At 41.5% G+C, this 19,779-nt stretch overlaps 1 protein-coding gene across 6 annotated transcripts in view; it reads left to right on the top strand.

Moving 5' to 3' along the window:
- The window catches only part of PDXDC1 (pyridoxal dependent decarboxylase domain containing 1), a 51,969-nt gene that overhangs the window by 28,633 nt on the left and 3,557 nt on the right, over positions 1–19,779 (top strand). For 5 of the 6 annotated variants that reach the window (XM_023728483.1, XM_004373275.3, XM_023728484.1 and 2 more), the window contains 14 exons: positions 128–212; positions 1,115–1,163; positions 1,324–1,425; positions 2,894–3,019; positions 5,325–5,375; positions 12,331–12,394; positions 13,802–13,890; positions 15,123–15,228; positions 16,267–16,438; positions 17,077–17,195; positions 17,520–17,641; positions 18,550–18,642; positions 18,731–18,827; positions 19,638–19,742. In XM_023728483.1, coding sequence (XP_023584251.1) covers positions 128–212; positions 1,115–1,163; positions 1,324–1,425; positions 2,894–3,019; positions 5,325–5,375; positions 12,331–12,394; positions 13,802–13,890; positions 15,123–15,228; positions 16,267–16,438; positions 17,077–17,195; positions 17,520–17,641; positions 18,550–18,642; positions 18,731–18,827; positions 19,638–19,742 — 1,380 coding nt within the window. Of the gene's footprint in view, positions 1–127; positions 213–1,114; positions 1,164–1,323; positions 1,426–2,893; positions 3,020–5,324; positions 5,376–12,330; positions 12,395–13,801; positions 13,891–15,122; positions 15,229–16,266; positions 16,439–17,076; positions 17,196–17,519; positions 17,642–18,549; positions 18,643–18,730; positions 19,028–19,637; positions 19,743–19,779 lie in introns of those variants that run through there. The other variant, XR_002823572.1, reaches the window with a different exon arrangement.

Raw genomic sequence — 19,779 nt, 5'->3', positions numbered from 1 at the left:
TTAAATTAATCCAAAAAGAAAATCTCAGTAAAATAGGGATGTAATAAGTTATTTCCTTCGTAAGGAAATGATATACATAGAAGCTTTTATCCTGACGTATCTATTTTATTTGTTTCCTTTCTCCTAGGAACTGCAGCAGTAGGGCACACAGATAAGATTGGGCGTTTGAAAGAACTCTGTGAGCAATATGGCATGTGGCTTCACGTGGAAGGGTAAGTGGGTGGTAAGGTTGGCTCCAGGTTGAGTGTGCTCACAGTTGTCGTGGAGGGTGGGCATCCAGGCTCCCATTTTGTAGTAACATTTATCATTAAGGGCTCTTTTGGTTGTAAATAACAAAAAACCCAAATTGGCTTAAGCAAAAGGAGACTTCATTGGCTCATATAACTAAAAAGACCAGTGCTGGGGCTGGCTACAGGCACAGTGTCAACCAGGATTCAGTCTCTTTTTCTGTTTCTCTCTCTCTCTCCCTCCCCAGCACTAGGCTGAGTTTCCTCTATATTGGCTCCATTTATAGATAGACTTTACTGTTGTGGTACAAAGTAGCTATAGCAGCAGGACCAGTCTTCTTTCTAGATTTGTGTTCAGTGGGCCAGAAGTCCCAGCACAAGTCTCATACTGAGCAGTCACCATGGCCAGGGAAATGTAGTACTCTAGTAGTTTAGGTTATTTGCCCACCTCTGGAACAGGTGGTGGTGTCTCCTCCACCTAAAGCTCATGATCTGGTAGAGGAGATTGGAGTGGTTTCCCAGAAGGCAGTTGGCACTGTTAAGAAGTGGGGAGAGGATGCAGGGTAGCCCATAGCCCCGTATCCACCACATCATACAAGGTAGGTTTCTGTTTTATTTTATCTTTCTGGAAAAGAATATATGACTGAAAAAAAAATAACTGTGAAAGATGTAAAATGGTACACGCATTGTATGAAATAGGTAGGAGACATCCCCGAAACACATTTGATTAAAATGGATTTTCAGGGTTTTCTGTTACTGTTACAAAAGCTAATAACACAACTGAAAGACATTGAAACGTCAGCTTGCAACAGCACAGCCTTTTTTTTTTTTAAATAAATACTTCATGAATAAGCACCGTAAATAATTAAACGTGTTTTTTCTTCCAGTGTGAATCTGGCAACATTGGCTCTAGGTTATGTCTCCTCATCGGTGCTGGTAAGTTGTTGATTTACTAAATGTTGGTATTTGTAGGAAGGAATTTAGAATCACGAAGCAGTCCCTAATAGCTTTTTACTGTTTTTATGAAGGGAGGGGTGTGTTCAGTTTAGTGTATCCTCTCTCCTGATTTAACAAAGCGTTGTTCTGCTTTTGGTAGGCTGCAACCAAATGTGACAGCATGATGTTGACTCCTGGCCCGTGGCTGGGTTTGCCAGCTGTTCCTGCAGTTACACTTTATAAGCACGACGATCCTGCCTTGGTAAGCTTGCTCAGTCATTATTGAGTTGGGAGGAAAAATATAGAAAAATTAAGGGAAAAAGTGAAAATTTTCCTTATTTTCTCTGTATTGCATTGTTTTGTATGTGTATGGTTCCTTTTTGTCTTTTTCAAAAACTTTTTAACATAAGTGAAATCATGCTATTACGCTTTGTTTCTTCTCCTTCATACTTCTCCGTGTGTGAAGAATTTTTTTTTTTAAAATAATACTGTGTTTTTGATTAAAGTTTACACAGCAAGTTAGGTTCCCATTTGACAGTTTTCACACAGATCATTCGGTGGCATTAATTAACATTTTTCACAGTATGTCAGCATTCTCTTTAATTGTATTCTGGTCGTTGGATTTCCAGTCTCTGGTTTCCTTGCCCCCTTATCTTCTCATCTTTGCTTTAGAGTAAATGCTGACCTTTTGCTCTTGTACAGATGGTTTTTCAGTAGAGCACTGTTCTTATGGGTAATAGTCTTTATGTTGTGTGCCACTCTGCTATTTTGCTAAAAGGTGATCTTGGGATAGTTTGGGTTCAGGGTTTAAAGAGTGTCTCAGGGCAGTAGCCTCAGGGAGTCCTCTGGTCTCAACTGGTCCAGTTTAGTCTCGCCTTTTTTAAGAATTTGAGTTTTGTTCTACATTTTTCTCCACTTCTATCCAAGATCATCTGTTGTAACCCCAGTCAGAATGGTCAGTGATGGTAGCCGGCCACCATCTAGTTCTTCTGGTCTCAGAGTAGATGAGGCTGTGGCTTGTGTAGGCTATCAGCCTTGTAGACTTGTTTTGTATAAAGAATTTTTAATGACATTTTGTAGCTGCATAATAGCCCATCGCTGATCTACCACGGTGTATTTAATTGTTCTCCATTTGTGAACTCTGAGGATATTTTCAAATTTTTATTACTGAAGTAATGAGACAGTGAACATCTTTTTATATTTCAAATTCTTTCCTTTGAGTTGGTTCCTAGAAGTGGGATTACTGCGTCAGTATTGAAGGCTCCTGGTCTGTGTTGTCCAAAAAGCTGTAACATGATTTTTTTTTAAAAGTCATAGTGTTCTTAATATGGGTTTGGTTAGTGATAGGCAGGTGCCAAGCAAGCTTTATGTGATTACTGCTAGACCAGGTAATGTCTTGCTCAGTTGAGGTGTTTGAGGACACTAAGAGCCACCTTGTAACAGCTTGCCTCTTGAGTGACTAAGTACTTCGGCTTTGGAGTTTGACCAGTCTGGATTCTTATCCTGGCTTTCCCACTTCTTACCCGTGAACCCTTGGACAAAGCAAGATCTCTGAACTAAGTTGTCTAGAATCCTCACCTCGTAGAATTGTTGGATGATAAATGAGTAATGCAAACAGAGTGACTGTCATAGTATCTGTCATGTGCTAAGTACCTAGTAAATGGTAACTGGTTAGTTCTGTTGTGTGATTTCAATGGCTTTGGTTAATGAACCCCTATTGGTTTTTTCAGACTTTAGTTGCTGGCCTTACATCAAACAAGCCAGCAGACAAACTCCGTGCCCTGCCACTGTGGTTATCTTTACAATACTTGGGCCTTGATGGGATTGTGGAAAGAATAAAACATGCCTGCCAACTGGTGAGTAGGAACATGAAGTTTAAATGAGTCACAGATATTCTACAGGAAAAGCAAAGGCAGAATAATACTTCACTTATTTCCCATCCATCCAGTAACCTCATTGTCTGGGTTTATCGTACCATAAGCAAGCATGTATGTTTCTTTTTCAAAGTTCTCGGGCACTGCTGGGGTTGTCCCAGGATTTGTGTCCAGATGGAATCAGATTAAAATGAATGCCAGCGTCAGCATGGGATGAGAAACGAAGTCACAAGATAACAGCCAAGGAGTGGAGAAAGATGGACAAAGGGGGGTGAATGTCCCACATAACTGAATGACTCTTGAGGGTGAGGGAATTTGAAGGTTAGGGTTTGATATGGATTGCATGTATATTTTTAACATCAGCTGGCTTGGGCTCCCAAATTGAAGGGCCGTAGGGACAATGCTAATCTTCCGTCCATAGATTTAAGGTATTCTAATTGTGAAACATAGACTCATAGGGGTAGCTGTCAGTCGGAACTGACTTGATGGTACCTAACAACAACAATTGTGAAACATGTATTATTATACTATAATTAAGAAAGCCAAAAAATACATTTTTATGCAGCTTGAAGGCTAACCTCTTACTTAAGCTTAAAAGTATGATGTCACCGCTCTACATCTCTGTTTTCGCATCTGTAAAATGGGGATAATAATACAACAAAAGATTTTTATGAGGATTTAATGAGTTAATACATGTAAAACTTACAGTAGTGCTTGATCATATAGTAAGTTCTGCAAATTAATTTAATAGTAAGTCTCTTTTAAATATAATCTTGGGAATTGACATTTTCTCAAGTGTCATTCTTATATTTAGGAAAATCAGTATTTTTATATTGCTCTAGCAGCAGTCCTTTGTTTGTTATTTTTATACTACAAACTAAGATTTATGCTTATTCTGTTTTTAAAAAGCACTACATTTAAAAAAATTTTTTTTTCACTGTGCTCACATCTTGAGGTTTGGGTCTTAAGAAGGAGAACTTTTATTGCTGTAGTAGCTTAGTCAGTTTGGGGAAGGTTCAGGCACTCAAGGGAGAGGTTTTCAATTCCCCTTGGCCTTTGGAGTGCAGGAAAATAATGACGACATTAGCTATCAAACGCTTGAGGTCACCACAGCTCCGGCATTTTCCCTTCAAACAAAAACTGTAGCTGATCCAAAATACTCGGGAGGACTTGAGTGATGCCGTATTGCTTACTCACCACTGCTAAAACCAGGCACATGCTGAACTGCATGAAACTTTTGTAAATATGGCTAGTTAGATACATTCATGCTTTGTATTCCCCAGTAGATCAAGGGTTTCATGAGAGTAAAACTCAGTATTCTTTTCCTTGTCCTCCTCCTCCTCCTCGTCATCTCCATCACCATCATCATCCTCATGGTGGCAGTTACTGAGCATTTCCTTGATGCCAAGCACCACGAAGCACTTTACGTGCATCATCTCATATGAGCCCCACAACTTCACTAGACCATAAGGTCCAGTGATACCAACACAGTGAGAAGTAGTTTTCATGAGGATCTATCCAGTGTGCAACACTCGATATCTGCTGAATTAATGAGTCCCAGTCTCATAAGGTAGATACTATTATTCTCCCCATAGCGAGGATCTAATAATGGTTTAACTGGGATTGAGAGAGTAATACAATGATGATGATGATGATGATGATGTTGATGCTGATGGTAGCCATCACTTACATAATGCTTACTGTGTTCTAGGTACTGTTTCTAAGCATTTAACATACATCAGCTCTTTTCATTTTCACAACATCCCCGTAAGGTAGATACTATCCTCCCCCATTTTATAGTTGAGGGAACTGAAGCACAGAGAGATTTAATAACTTGTCCAATGTCATAGCTAGTAAGTGGCAGATTAAATAACTTACCTGTGGTCCTACAGGTGGTAAGTGGTAGAGCCAGGTTTTGAACCCAGGTGTGACTGACTCCAGACCCATGCTCTTAGCCATGCTGCTGTGCCATCTCATTTATCTTTGGTCCCCATTGCCCAGTATCTAGTACTGTGCCTTGCACTCAGTAGTTTTTGAATGAATGACTTATTTATATTGCTAATACAACATTCATGTATGTCTTATTAGAAAAAGCTTTTCTTGAACCACTAAATAGAGCTTTTAACTGAAAGGCTGGGGATTGTGTGCAGAGGTTGAAATGCTAAGATTGGCATTTGTCTGCCTGAGATCCTTATTTGCAGACCTGCAAAGACCCTCGTGAAAACGGCTTCTTAATTTGTTTTGTCAATCTAACGATATTATATAAGCTGTTTCTTGTCACTTGCAGAGTCAACGGTTGCAAGAAAGTTTGAAGAAAGTGAACCACATTAAAATCTTGGTATAGTATCTTAACTTCATCTGGTTTTGAAATAAATAACTTTTAACTTCAACAACTGAGAATGATTTTCTCCAGATTTGATGCATTTCAGTGGAAATGTGGCAACGCCGGTAAAACCACATTTGATTCACGCACGTATTCATGACCTCACTGTACAGTTAGCCCAAAGCCTAGAAATTTGTACCATCCAATGTTTAAACTCCTACGGTGCTTTTCATATATGCCGTTTGGAGTTTTATTCTGTTAGCCATTTAGAATTGTGTGAAGATTTTATCAACATCATTGACTTCACCTACCCAAGAACTTTAGAACACCCATTTCCTGAAATGAACAATCATATTGTCTCTCAGAATGCTTTGGGCAACTGTTTCTGAAATGTTCTGACACCAAAGTTTTCTTTTGCATGAATAGGATAAGGAAGAGAGAAGCAAGCATTCCTGTTTTGTTTTGTTTTTTAAATTGTACTTTAGGTGAAAGTTTACAGCTCAGGTTAATCACTCATACAAAATTTTATACACATATTGTCATACGACACTAGTTGCAATCCCTACAATGTGACAGCACACTCCCCCTTTCCACCCTGGGTTTTCCGTGTCCGTCCAACCAGCTCCTGTGCCTTCTTGCCTTCTCTTGCCTCTGGACAGGAGCCATCCCTTTGGTCTTGTGTGTCTGCTTGAACTAAGAAGCACACTCTTCACAAGTATTATTTTATGTTTTATAATCCAGTCTAATCTTTGTCTGAAGAGTGGTCTTCAGGAATGGTTTTAGTTCTGGGATAACATAGCATCCGGGGGCCATAGTTTCGGGGGTTCCTCCAGTCTCTGTCAGACCATTAAGTCTGGTCTTTTTATGTGAATTTGAGTTCTGTTCCACACTTTTCTCCTGCTCCGTCAGGAACTCTCTGTTGTGTTCCCCATCAGGGCAGTCATTGGTAGTAGCCAGGCACCATCTAGTTCTTCTGGTGTCAGGCTGATAGAGTCTCTGGTTTATGTGGCCCTTTTGTCTCTTGGTCTAATATTTCCCTTGTGTCTTTGGTGTTCTTCATTTTCTTTGCTCCAAGTGGATTCGGACCAATTGATGTATCTTAGATGGCCGCTCACAAGCTTTTAAGACCCCAGACACCACTCACCAAAGTGAGCATCCCTGTTCTTGTCTTCCCCTTGTATCATCCTGAAGTGACTCTGTCAGAGATTGGTTCCTAGGGATAATAAACAGACAAGGAAATATGAGGACCAACCAGGGCTGATTACCAAGAATAGATATAAGTTCAAGTTTGAATGTTTTCATGCTTTGCTTCATTGTATTTTGGAATTTCAGAAAATATATAGATCAGATTCTGATTTCTTTTTTAAATTGTGGTGAAAATATATATAGCACAACATGCAACAATTCAACAATATCTACCTGCACAATTCAGTGACATTGATTACATTCTTCAAATTGTGCAACCATTTCTTGCTGTCTTTTTCCAAATTATCCCACCAGGAGGAATATACATTCAATTCACCCTAATCAAAAACTCCTTCTTTTTCCCTCCCTGGTAACCATTAATAATTTTTGTTTTCCATGTACTTGCTTATATCACATAAGTGAGGTCATACAGTATTTGTCCTTTTGTGACTGACTTATTTCAGCAAGTGTAATGTTTTCTAGGTTCATCTATATTGTGGCAGCATCAGGACTTCATTCCTCTTTATAGCTGAGTAATAGTGCATTGTATATATCTACCAAGGAGCCCTGGGGGCACAACAGTTAAGCTCTCTGCTGCTAACTGAAAGGTCGGCGGTTTGAACCTACCAGCCGCTCCACAGGAGAAAGACCTGGTAATCTGCTTCCGTAAAGATTACAGCCAGGAAAACCCTATGGGCACTTTTAGTCTGTCACGTGTGGTCACTATGAGTCGGAATCGACTCAGCGGCGCCCAGCAACAACAACAGCAGCAACAGTGCATGTACCACATTTTATTTATCTGTTCATCAGTTGTATCCACCTTCTGGCTGTTGTGAGTAGTGCTGCAGCGAACCAACGAACGCTGGTATATATGTGTCTGTCTGTGTCGCCGCTTTTAGTTGTTTTGGGTATACAGATTCTGATTTAAACAGGTTCACTGGGTGTTTAACAATTCTGCGGAGTAAATTAAGTTTATAAAACTAATATTTGAGTTGGTTGATTAATGTAATTTATTTCCATTTTAGTACATGGTTAGGTAGAAGTCCAGTATTATCAGTATTACACCTGAAAATCCCAAAATGCACCTCTAGGACAGTTTACATGGTTTTATGTTTACACACTCTACTGATTTTTAGGATTTTCTCTTTCATGTTCTGCTACTTTCACTATGACATATCTAAGTGAGAATTTTTTTTTTTTTTAAATCCTGCTTCGGATTTATTTAACCTGAGGATTCATTATTTTAAAATCAGTTCTGCAAAATTCACTTTTCAAATATGACCTCTTCCTAATTTTCTCTAGTCTTACCTTCTGGAACTTTATCATTCCTTATCCCATTAGTTTCTGTGATATTTTCCATCTCTTTATCTCTCTGCTGCCTTCTGGTTAGTTTTTTTCAGATCTATCTTTGAGTTTAATAACTTCCTTTTGCCTCTAATCTGCTATTTAGCCCATTCGTTGTGTTTTTAATTTCATTAACTCATTATTTTCATTTTAGGGTGTTCTCCTTAGTTCTTTTTTAAGTCATTCTCTCTTTTCTTTAACCATCTTTTTCTTTTTTTTTTTTTAATAATACTGTGTTTTAGGTGAAAGTTTACACAGCCAATTAGGTTCCTGTTTAACAATTTTTATGCAAATTGTTCTGTACCATCAGTCAAAATTTTCACAGCGTATCAGCATTCACATTATTTCCGTTCTGTTTTTTTGTTTCCGTTGATCTAGTTTCCTTTCCCCTCCTTGCCGTCTCACCTTTGCTTTGGGTAAATGTTGACAGTTTGGTCTCATATTATTAATTGTTTAAGGGAGCACATTTACTCATGGGTGATATTGTTCATTTTATAAGCCAATCTGTTATTTGGCTGAAAGGTGACCTCCAGAAATAGCTTCAGTTCCAAGTTAAAAGAGTATCTTAGGGTGATAGTCTCGGGGGATTCCTCTAGTGTCTGTTGGTCCAGTAGGCCTAGCCTTTTTTAGGAATTTGAGTTTTGTTTTACATTTTTCTCCCATTCTATCTGGGACCTTCTGTTGTGTCCCTGGTCAGAATGGTTGGTAGTGGTAGCAGGGCACCATCTAGTTCTGGTGTCAGGTTAGAAGAGGCTGTGGTTTATGTGGCTGTTAGTCCCATGGAGTAGTTTCTTCCCTGAGCCTTTGATTTCCTTCATTGTTTTTTGCTCCATACAAATAGAGACCAATAGTTGTATCTTAAATGGCTGCTCACAAGCTTTTAAGACCTCAGATGACACTTACCAAACTACATTATCTTTATGTACTATGCTACGCCTGTTGATCAAGTTGTCCCTTGAAACTATGGTCCTAAACCTTTTAACCCAGTAAATCAATCCCGTGAGTTGTTTGGATATGTCTAGGAAGCCTCCATAATCGTACCCCCTGTGTGCTTTGTTATATATATGGATATATATGCAGCACACACAAACGTGTATATACATATGCCTACAGATACACCTAAATGCATCTGCATTTACTTGCATATGCTTTCCTGTGTACATATATGTATACATATCTTCCTACATAACCACACATAATTTTTGGTTGTTATTACTGTTGTTGCAAAATTGTATATTTTATAGCATTTATTGAAATTGTCCCTTTTTCTTGTGTACTTCTTAGTGTCTTTATTTACCTTGGTCACGTTGTGCTGACCTCACCCGTATTTGGGATTGCCTTTCCCATAACCGAAAGTAACAGGTGTCTACTTTCTAGAAAGTGATTCCCCTTCCCTCTCCCTCTCCCTCACATTCCTGCTAACCATCAAAGAACTTTGCTTTCTGTGTGTATATCTATTCTTGACTTTTTATAATGGTGAGATCATACAGTATTTGTCCTTTTGTGATTGACTTATTTCTCTCAATATAATGTTCTCCAGATTCATCCATATTGGAAGATGTTTCGCAGACTCCTCATTATTCTTTATAGTTGCATAGTATTCCATTATGTGTATGTACCACGATTTGTTTATCCATTCATCCTTGAGGGGCACTTAGGTTGTTTCCATCTTTTTGCTGTTGTGAATAATGCTGCAGTGAACATAGGTGTGCATGTATCTATTCGTGTCACTGCTCTTACGTATCTCTTGGATATATACCTAGGAGTGGGATTGCTGGATCAGAAGGTATTTCTATTTCTAGCAGTTTGAGGAAGTGCCAAACCGTTTTCCATAGTGGTTGTACTATTTACAATCCCACCAGCGGTGTATAAGAGTTCCAATCTCCCCACAAACCTTGCCAGCATTTGTTGTTTATTGTTTTTTGATCATCGCCATTTTTGCAGGGGCGAGATGGTATTTCATTGTAGTTTTGATTTGCAGCTCTGTAATAGCTAACTGTAGTACTAGTATCTCAGTTTTGAGTGGCACAAATTGTTCTCCTAGTTGTGTCTGTGACTCTTGCTCCCTGGGTCTTATAATTTTTTCTTGTAGGCTAGGTATTTTTTTTCTTGTGGGGATTGTATGCAGTCTGAGTTGTGGAAGTATAGCTTTGCATTTGTTTCTGCTAGGTGTTTCAGGAGTTTGACTGACGTGTGTCCATTCATTTATGTTAATTTCACAGCTTCGGGAGTCTTAAACCACATAGGGCATCAAACTCAAGTGTAGTGCACACCTGATATTTTGATTTCTCATGAGAGAATTTTTTCTCCCTATCTACAGCCTTGGGCATTATTAAGCTTTCTTACTGGGCAATGGATGGAGTTTTTTTATTCCTCCTTTCATAGGAAGTATTCCTTAGGGGTCCTGGCTTTATGCAGGATGCTTAATAACTCTCCAAACCACCACCTGTCTTGGTCCCAAGGCTTTGTCTCCTGTCTCTCCCGTGGGCATTAAAACCCAAGACCCTAGCCATTAAAGCCAAGTTCCAGGCCCCATACGTGCTTATCCTGCCCAGCCCCTGCAGCTCAGCTTACACATTTTCCAGGCTTCTTTACGTTTTCTCTTCATTTCTGGAGTTAACTTCTGTGAGCCTAGCAATAGTTTAAACTTTCTTTGGTTATCAGTTATATTTAATCCAACATTTCAGGTATTTAGAACTGATGACTTCAGTGTTAGCGCCGTCTACCATGTTGCTAGAACCAGAAATTTACATATATCACCCTGTACAATATTTCTTAAGGAGCCCTGTACAGTATTTCTTAAGGCGCAACAGTTAAGTACTTGACAGCTAACCAAAAGGTGGGCGAGTCGAACCCATCCAGCCGCTCAGCAGGAGAAGGACCTGGAGATCTGCTCCCATAAAGATTACAGCCTCCAAATACCTCTGGGGCATTTCTGCTCTGTCACATAGGGTTGCTACAATTCAAAAATTAACTCAGTGGCACCTAACAACAACACAGTGTTTCTCATGCACACTGACATTTGAGACTACTGAGCTCAAAGAAAGAAACAGAAGGCTATATATAGAAGTCTTGGCATTCAGATCATTCTGACTTACCCTAACCTGGGATGGGCGAATGGATAGAGGTTTTTGTTGTCTTTTTTGTTCCTACTTGGTTGTTGGGCTTATTTCATTCTATTTCAACATTATGACCCCATAACTTTAAAAATATTAATAGATTTGTTTATGTGAAAGTTAAAGAAGATAATAGATGTGAGAAGGCACTTAGTGCAGGAACTGGCTCAATAAATGGCAGATTTGAATGTAAATCTTGCTTGATATGAACCACATACACACTGTCGTTTCAGTAGTTAGTAGAGAAGATTTGGGGCCAACTACTTCCTGTCTTTCCAAGTTAGCTTTCCTGTTGTGACCGTACTAATGAGTCATCACACTCAGAGCCTTGGAACGGTCTTGGTTTTGTGACTGGAATTATACTAGAATTGTCGTCTGCTTAGAGATCTGCTCCCTGAGGTACACCCCCCCAAAACAAAGATTACCACAAAGTCTATCAAGGGAATTAGCACTCCCTTCTGTCCTGACCCCATGATGGAGCTGACAGCTGACTATAGATTTGTTCAGTGGAGAGCATGAACTTAGTGCTGGATGATCTCAGTGCAATAAATGTTTTCATCTGTTCATGAAATCCATTAATGAAGTTAGTTGTCTGATGCCCATCGTGAATATAAATACTGCTTTAGTGATTTAGAAAATACATAGATTCAGTTCTGACTGCAGTTAACTACATTGCCAGCAGGACTCACATCCTGAGAGTTTTCCAAGATGAGAGGAAAGTACTTGTTCTCTTTTTTTGCTATGAGTATAGGAAGTTCCAGTCCATCCTCCTTGGGTCGGCATAATTTCTGGAATTCTTGAAAGCATCGGCTGTCTTCAGCACCGATTCTGTTTTCCCTTTCCATTGCCTTCTTTGATCCTTTTATGTTTCTGGGTGCCATAGAGTTGATTTTCAACTCAGAGTGACCCTATGTGACCGAATAGAACTGCCCCATAGGGTTTTCTAGGCTGTAATCTTTACAGGAGCAGATCGCCAGGTCTTTCTCCTCTGGAGCCACTGGGTGGGTTCGAACTGTTAACATTTTGGTTAGCAGCCCGGTGAGACCTAGGTTTATCCATTATTATTAAAATTCCCTTCTGCTTTAGTTTCAATGTACCAGTGTAAAATTTTAAATTAATCTTATAATTCAACATTGTACTGTTGGAAGTGGTTCATAATTATTTCTAAGAATTTTACTGAAGCCTTGATTTTTGTTTCTCTAGCGATTGAAATTAACCTTTGGACATTTTTATGCATTCATTAACAAAAATATAGCTTCTCATTTTCAAACTCACTGTAGGGAATTTGCTATGTTACTTGGTAACATCAGACTTTCATTTTTCAGGTGGAAGATGAGCTCAGTTCCCCGGTAGTGGTGTTCAGATTTTTCCAGGAATTACCAGGCTCAGGTAGGTGATTTTAAAAAGATGGTTATTCATGTGTTTTGTGTAAAGGCTTTGAATTTGAAGACATCTCAAGTTAGATAGTCTAAAATATCTTTATTATTACTAAAATCTTCAGTCATCATTTGAGAAAAATTGAAGAGTTTTCATAAGAATGCCAGTTCTGAGCATGTCAGTATTTTTCTGATACTTTCCTGTGATTAGCCAGTGGTTCCCAAATGCCCATTCCTGGACTGGTGCTGGAATGACTGAAACAGAATCGCAGATTCTTGGGCCCTATGGCCCAGATGTTTTTATTCAGTAGGGCGAACCCAGAAACCTCTGTTTTTAAAGAATGTTCCAAATGCCACCAACCTCATCCAGGCCACCATTATTTTTCGCCTAGCTGGCCACAGTCAGCTCTTAGCCAGTCTCCTGCTTCCATACATCCCACACACCCTCATCCCACCATTCTCCACATGGCAGTCAGAGCAAGCGTGTTAAAGTGAAAGTCACATGGTGTCACTTCCCTGCTCGGAGCCCTCCAGTATCTTACTCTGTGTGTTGACTGAGGTCCACACTCTTGGCCATTCCCCATAAAGCCTGCACGTTCTCGCCCCGGCCATGCTCTCTGGCATCATCTTTTGCCGCTTTCCCTCTCGGCCATTGTGCTTTAGTCAGACTGATCTTCTCTGAGTTCTTAGAACACACTTTGCTCTTTCCTAGTGCAAGGCCTCCGTACTTGCTCTTCCGCTTGCCTCAGACACGTTCCCCTAGCTCTCCTTACGGCTGGTGCTTTCTTACCATTGAGGTCTCAACTAAATGTCCACCTCCTTCCTTGTCTGTCATGTCTAAAGTGACTCCATTAGATCAGAGCCCCTGCCTTCTTTCGTTGGACTAACAATATAGAGTGACTTTATTTCTTCTTTATGGTCTGTTTCCTTAACTAAAATGTAAACTCCAAGATGACTAAAACCTTGTCTGCCTTATTTACAGTCTGTCCCAAGGGCTTAACAGTGTCTGTCGTGAGCTGGCATTTGAGCCATTCAACGAGTGAAGGAATAAATCTCTGTGAAGCCCTACTTGCATGCTGTTGGGTACTCTGATTTACCTGGCACAGTGCTTGCTAGACTAGTTGTTAACTTAAAACTTTACACTTTGGTTTTCTCTTGAAATTCCTTGGAAGAAAACTTTTTTTTTTGAGATGAAATTTAAGAATTCTATTTTTATGAATGTATTCAGGTGTTATGTTTTTCATGAGAAAAAAAGTGCACAGACTTTAAACTCTGTCAGATATACATTTGATTTCAGTAATATTTGAGAATATTCTCTTGAGTTAATATTGGGATCTAAGTAAAATGGTATTTGGAGGGATGTTTGTTTTGGTGAGCTGTGTTTCTGGGAGTGACTCCCCTTTCTGTGTTCTGGGGTCAGATTCAGGGCCTAAAGCTGTACCAGCACCCAACATGGCACCTTCAGCAGCCGGCCAGGAGGGGCACTCCTGTGATGCACTGAATCGCTGGGTAAGGATGGCAGTCGTGTCTGCCTTTTCTTTTACGTGCAGAGCCTCAGCATCTGACCATCAGCACCATGGTGTTGCATTGTTATGTTTAGGAAGTCAGGAAGTGCCTGTGAAGGTGCTGGGTTCTGGGGTTCCCTTCTTCGTCAGATCACTACCTCACACCCTGTGTGACCTCTGGCAGGCCCTTTCAACTTAGTTTCCTCAGTTTGCCTATGTGACCATTTCCTTGCTGCTATGTAAGGCTGTAAAGGAGCCCTGGTGGCACAGCGGTTTAAACGTTCGTCTGGTAACCAAAAGGTCAACAGTTCGAATCCATGAGCCACTCCTTGGAAACCCTGTGGGGCAGTTCTCCTCAGTCGTATAGGGTCGTTATGAGTGGGAATCAACTCCACAGCAACGGGCTTGGCTTTCTTTGGAAGGCTGTAAAACAACATGCAAAATAGTTACTATGATGCAGCTGCTTTGGAGTTCTGGTGAGCGTTCTGTAGTGGTATCAGAAGGCACATAAGCCAGAGTCCCCTGAACACCTTTGTCAGCCTGCAGTGTGGAGCAGAGGCTTCATGTGTTGGCCACCTTTTGACACCAGAATTGTATCTGGAGGAGTTTAGCCTAAGGAATTAATCATAGGTGTTCGAAACAACATTACCACAGCAGTCTTAATCTTAGCAAAACTTTGGGTGTGCCCAGCCCAGGGGATTTGGTGAGTAAGTTACGCTACATCCATGTACTGGGGCTCAAAACAGTCATTGAAAACATGGAGCTGAATGTTTAAGGCAGAGGGAATGGTCATCATAAATTACATTTAAAAACCACAGGCAACTCAACAGTGGGTAGAATTTCCCATTTTTTAACAATAAAATATACATACACCCCTCACATACACCCCCTCACTCCCACATAGAGAAAAGACCCAGGAGGCAGTATACCAAAATGTCAAGAGTGGGTATTTCTGAGTGGTGTAGTATGGGTAATTTTTATTTTATTATTTCGGTTTACCTGTATTTCCTAGATTTTTCTCCAGTGAACTTACATTTTTTTTTTAGTGAGAAAAAAATGTAAAATTTACTGTTTTAAAAAAGAAAGCGCCATAAGTATTCAAAGAGGATCAAAAGATGAAGAGCCCTCTGAGAGCCTCTTTGGTCTGGGGCTGAGTGGGTGAGGGCGGGTCTGGAAGATGCTCGGCTCCCTCGGCTCCCTCGGTGCTGGAGCCTGTTTGCCTGCCTTTCCCTGCAGCTGGGAGAACAGCTGAAACAGCTGGTGCCGGCAAGCGGCCTCACCGTCACAGACCTGGAAGTGGAGGGCGTGTGTGTGCGGTTCAGCCCTCTGATGACAGCAGGAGGTAACTGTCTCAGCGGATTCCCTTCCCCTGGGCGCTTTGTTTTGGTAAGGCGCAATCACAGGTCTAGCAAAGCCCAAGCTGTTGGGACTGACCAGCTTCCTCTTAAGGTATTCTGTTGTTATTGGCATCTTTTCTTAGAGAGACTTTTCTTTTGTGCTGAATTTAAGTAGATTTGCCTTCTAATGTAACTTCTTAAGATAAGAACCAGACTTCTGAAGTCAGTTGAATTCCTGTGTTTTGATAGCTTGTGACCGTTGGTTTTCTCTCCCAGTGACCTATTATGACTGATAATCCTGCGTGCATGTCCCCTACTTAGTCACTTCATAATCATGGGACCCGAGCACTTGCTGATTGCTGGTGGTCTCAGAGAGTCGTCTAGTCTAGGTTCCTGATGTACACTGTGGCCTTGCCTTCTCTCCCTCGCCCTAGAGGCAAAGGACACCCTGTGGCGGCATATACTGAGGCTTAGTGAAATCATATACAATGTTTGGATTGAGTAGTCATGTTGGCAACCCTCTTGGATCGCCGAAGCCCTTAGACTTCCCAAGCTCTGACCTGCAGAAATGAAGTGGATACCTGGTCCTCGTCACCCTGCCCCTCCTGCCCTCCTGCCACAAACCCACCAAAGTACTCTCCATTCTTTCAGTCATATTTATGTAAAAAGAGAACCGGGTGGTTGCCATTTTGTGTTAGCCTGTGACAGGATGTTTATAACGTGACTAAAGCAGATTCTGTGAGAAGAATCTGATTTCTTAATGAGAGCATTTCACTGTGTATTAAATCGGAGGGGCAAATCCTACCTTCTCTGTAAGAAAACACTGTCTTTGTGCCTGGAGCAGCCTGCTGTATTAATTTTTAACACCCGATTCTTCTGTATCTGGGTTTAGCGGCTTTTTTTTTTTTTTTTTTTAAAGCTGCTCAGCTCCAGCTAATTGGATGTACGTAGAGCTTTTGCTCTTTCTGATAGCAGAAGTGGGAACCCCGCCCTCTCTCATTTTTCAGTTCTTATTTCTCCTAACATTCTGTGAACACTTTCAGTTTTAGGAACTCAGAATGAGGATGTGGATCAGCTTGTTGCCTCCATAAAAAGCAAGCTGCCAGTCTTGACCTGTACGCTGCAGCTGAGAGAAGAGTTCAAGCAGGAGGTGGAAGGAACAGCAGGCCTCTTACACGTGGATGACCCTAACTGGCCTGGAATCGGGGTGGTCAGGTAAAGGTTTAAAAGCTAGTAGCCAAAGGGTGTACAGAACATAGATAGGTCATTTTGCAGACAAGCTTAGAAATCCTGTGTGGACACGTGGAGTCACAGTATACACGTCTAATGAAAATTCATCTCGATTTTCTGGGCATTTAAAAAAGCACAATGCAGCAAGCGATGTGGCCCACCATTGCACTTGCTGAGCATGTGGCCCCCTTAAGGTAGGAGTCACTGTATGTCACGTCTTTCTGCGCCAGCTCTTTACTAGGAGGAGATGGTAATTGACAAATCAGTAAGAGAAAGAACTCAATTCCCTGGCCAGAGACGACTCCCTGTCTTTTCTAGCTCAGTCTCATGAGTCCATCCATGCTGCTGCCCGTCTTCTGCAAGGATGAGGCAAGTCTCCTTTATCTTTAATATTGCAAATGATGAGACTACCAGGCCTCACCTCTTTTCTAAATTTTATGTATCTACAGAAAGACTTAGGCTTTCCTTGTGATAGTCTTGAAAGTGTTGGGTCTTGAGACACTATCAGTGGCTCCAGTTCCTATTTGTCTTGTTTCACATTCATTTATTCCACCTAAATCCTATGTCTGAAGAGACATTTGATCTCTATAGATTGAAACACTGTTGTTTGATATTGTTTGTAGGTATGAACACGCTAATGATGATAAAAGCAGTTTGAAGTCTGATCCTGAAGGGGAAAAAATCCATGCTGGACTCCTGAAGAAGTTAAATGAACTGGAATCTGACCTTACATTTAAAATGGGTAATTACTGCTTTTATAAGTCAACAATGATCTTTGGAAGGACATTTTCTAACTGGCTTAAAGGAAAATAGGTTTTCTGTCTTTGGAGGAAACTTTGGTTTTGTTCCAGGTGGAGGTGGAGTTCTTCTAGGGGCAGACATCTCCCTTCTCCGTCTGCAGCCTCTCAGGGGCTTCCCCTCCCCTTATGTGAGCCATTTGCCTCTCCACCCCCACCCCAAAGGAGACTCCTTTTTGCACTGTCACACTGTCGTGCAGGAAAGCGGGCCTGTGTCTGACTCATGACAGGATTTGGGAACCGAGTCTGTCTGTTGTTTCTTCCTGCAGGCCCTGAGTACAGAAGTATGAAGAGCTGTATTTACATTGGCATGGCCAGTGACGACATAGATGTTTCCGAACTAGTGGAGACCATTGCAGTCACAGCCCGAGAAATTGAGGAAAACTCAAGGGTCTGTAAGACTCATCAGTGCTGCATTCCTTTTCTGAGCTTTCCCAGCCAACCAGCTGGGGTCATGAAGGAAGAAGCTACCCTTGGAAATGTCTGTCCCTTCATTCTTTCCCCCCCAATTTTAAATGCTTCCTGTGAGCTAGGCAGCATGCCAGGCATTAGGAATACAAGGTAGATTTGACACAGTCCCTGAGCTCACAGACCAGTGGGGAAAAGAGATACATATTACCAAGCCATGTCATAAATGCTGTGAAGGAGAAGTTAGGGGTAGCTGAGCGTTAAGGAAGACATGTTCACCTCTGCCTGACAAGGTCAGGGAAGACTTCTTGCTTAGAGCTGGATCCAGAAGAATGAATGAGACAGGTATTTCAGGTAATGCAGCTTCCCAGCAGTAACAGACCTGCTTCTATCAGCCAGTTGGCATGGAGAACCAGGCCACAAAGCTTGAAGGACCTTCTCCAAACCAGACGTTTGATTCACTAGAAATCAAATAGAAAAAGGACCGTAGCAAGACTAGTCAGAGAAGAGTCAGAAATGTGTCAGGGGCGGGGAAGAGGAGGGAGTTGGAAATGGGGCCGAAGGAGCCAGCTTTATTCACCCTTGGGTGGACTTCAAGTTCCTTCAAAACCCAACTCTGTTCTGGCGTCATTTCCACGAACGTTGAGCAGTGTGTCTGTTTGCTGTTGACATGGCATTCAGATTGTAGGTACAATTATCCTCCTCTCTGTTCCCTAGCAAATGAGGCTGGTCATCAAGGTATGTCCGCCTAGGCCTCCTGGAGCATTTTAAAAACGGAGAATTTCATTTACCGACATGCTTTTGAAAAATGTCCCAGCGCTGTGTTAATAGTTCTTCTAGATGCCAGGGAAGAAGCTGAGATGAGTAATGCCTTTCTTGGTCTTCACACAGCTTCTGGAAAACATGACTGAAGTTATTCGGAAAGGAATTCAGGAAGCTCAGGTTCAACTTCAGAAGGCAAATGAGGAACGTCTTCTGGAAGAGGTGAGGCTGCAGATTGGACTTCCCAACCAGCGTCAGGCTGGAAGCGGACTCGACAAGATGACCTTGAATAATGGGTTATGTTTTGCAGGGAGTGTTACGGCAGATCCCGGTAGTAGGATCCGTGCTGAATTGGTTTTCTCCATTACAACCTTCACAAAAAGGAAGAACTTTTAACTTAACAGCAGGTAGGACTAACTAGACTGGCCCTGATCTCATTAACAGTGAGAGTTTTGACCAAATGTCCTTGCGTCCCAGTGTCTTACCACTGTGCCAGGAACCTATGGAGACAAGACTCATTCTACTCCCTTCTCCCACCCGACTGCTCAAGTAGTGCAAAAGCAGATACCTGTTCCCTACAGCAAGCAGATGCATCTTCCTTGAATCCGTGAGCAACATGTTCATTCAGCTGTTCAGATGCTCAAGACAATGTGTCTTGGGTGTTTTGGTTCAGTGTTTGCCTCAGCAAGGGGCTGCTTTTAAAAGATTGCATGAGCACGGAAACATTTGATTTCAAAGCAAGCAGCCAGCAAATATTAACAGTTGTTGAGATTTGGAGATGATGTTAAACTACATGACTCCTTTCTTTGGTGTTCTGTCAAGGAAATAATTTCCTAAACCTGAGGTCCCTTCCGTTATTCCTTCCCCAGGAAATGATGCCTACACTGTCATATGATAGAAAAAAATAATCTGATTTTTAATCAGCCAAACCTCAGCCTTTGGCAAAGATACATTCATTTTTTGTTGCTAAAATACAGTTCCCATTTGGGCCCAGGTCCCCAGGCATGCTGTGCCACACTGCTGGCTGCCTGTCTTCAGCTGTACTGAGGATTCTTGGGAGTGGAAGGATAAAGCATCCAGCAGGGCTGGGACTTCTGAGCACAGCTGTGGCACACCTTAGGAGCTGAGTGGCTGAAAGCAGCTTATCAGTTAACAAGGCTGAGTGAGGGCAGCCTGTGCTAAGAGCCACCACCTACCCTGCTTTCTTTCCCTGGCAGGCTCTCTGGAGTCCACAGAACATACATATGTCTCCAAAGTACAAGGCATGGGAGTGACGCCACCTCCAACCCCCTCAGGCACTCGCACTAAACAAAGACTTCCAGGTATGTTAATTAACATTGGAAAAAATCAGTTGGATTT

The sequence above is a fragment of the Trichechus manatus genome, unplaced genomic scaffold (assembly GCF_000243295.1).
Source record: "Trichechus manatus latirostris isolate Lorelei unplaced genomic scaffold, TriManLat1.0 scaffold00024, whole genome shotgun sequence".
In the NCBI taxonomy this organism is placed as follows: Eukaryota; Metazoa; Chordata; class Mammalia; order Sirenia; family Trichechidae; genus Trichechus; species Trichechus manatus.
This window is presented reverse-complemented; position numbering and strand designations above follow the sequence as displayed.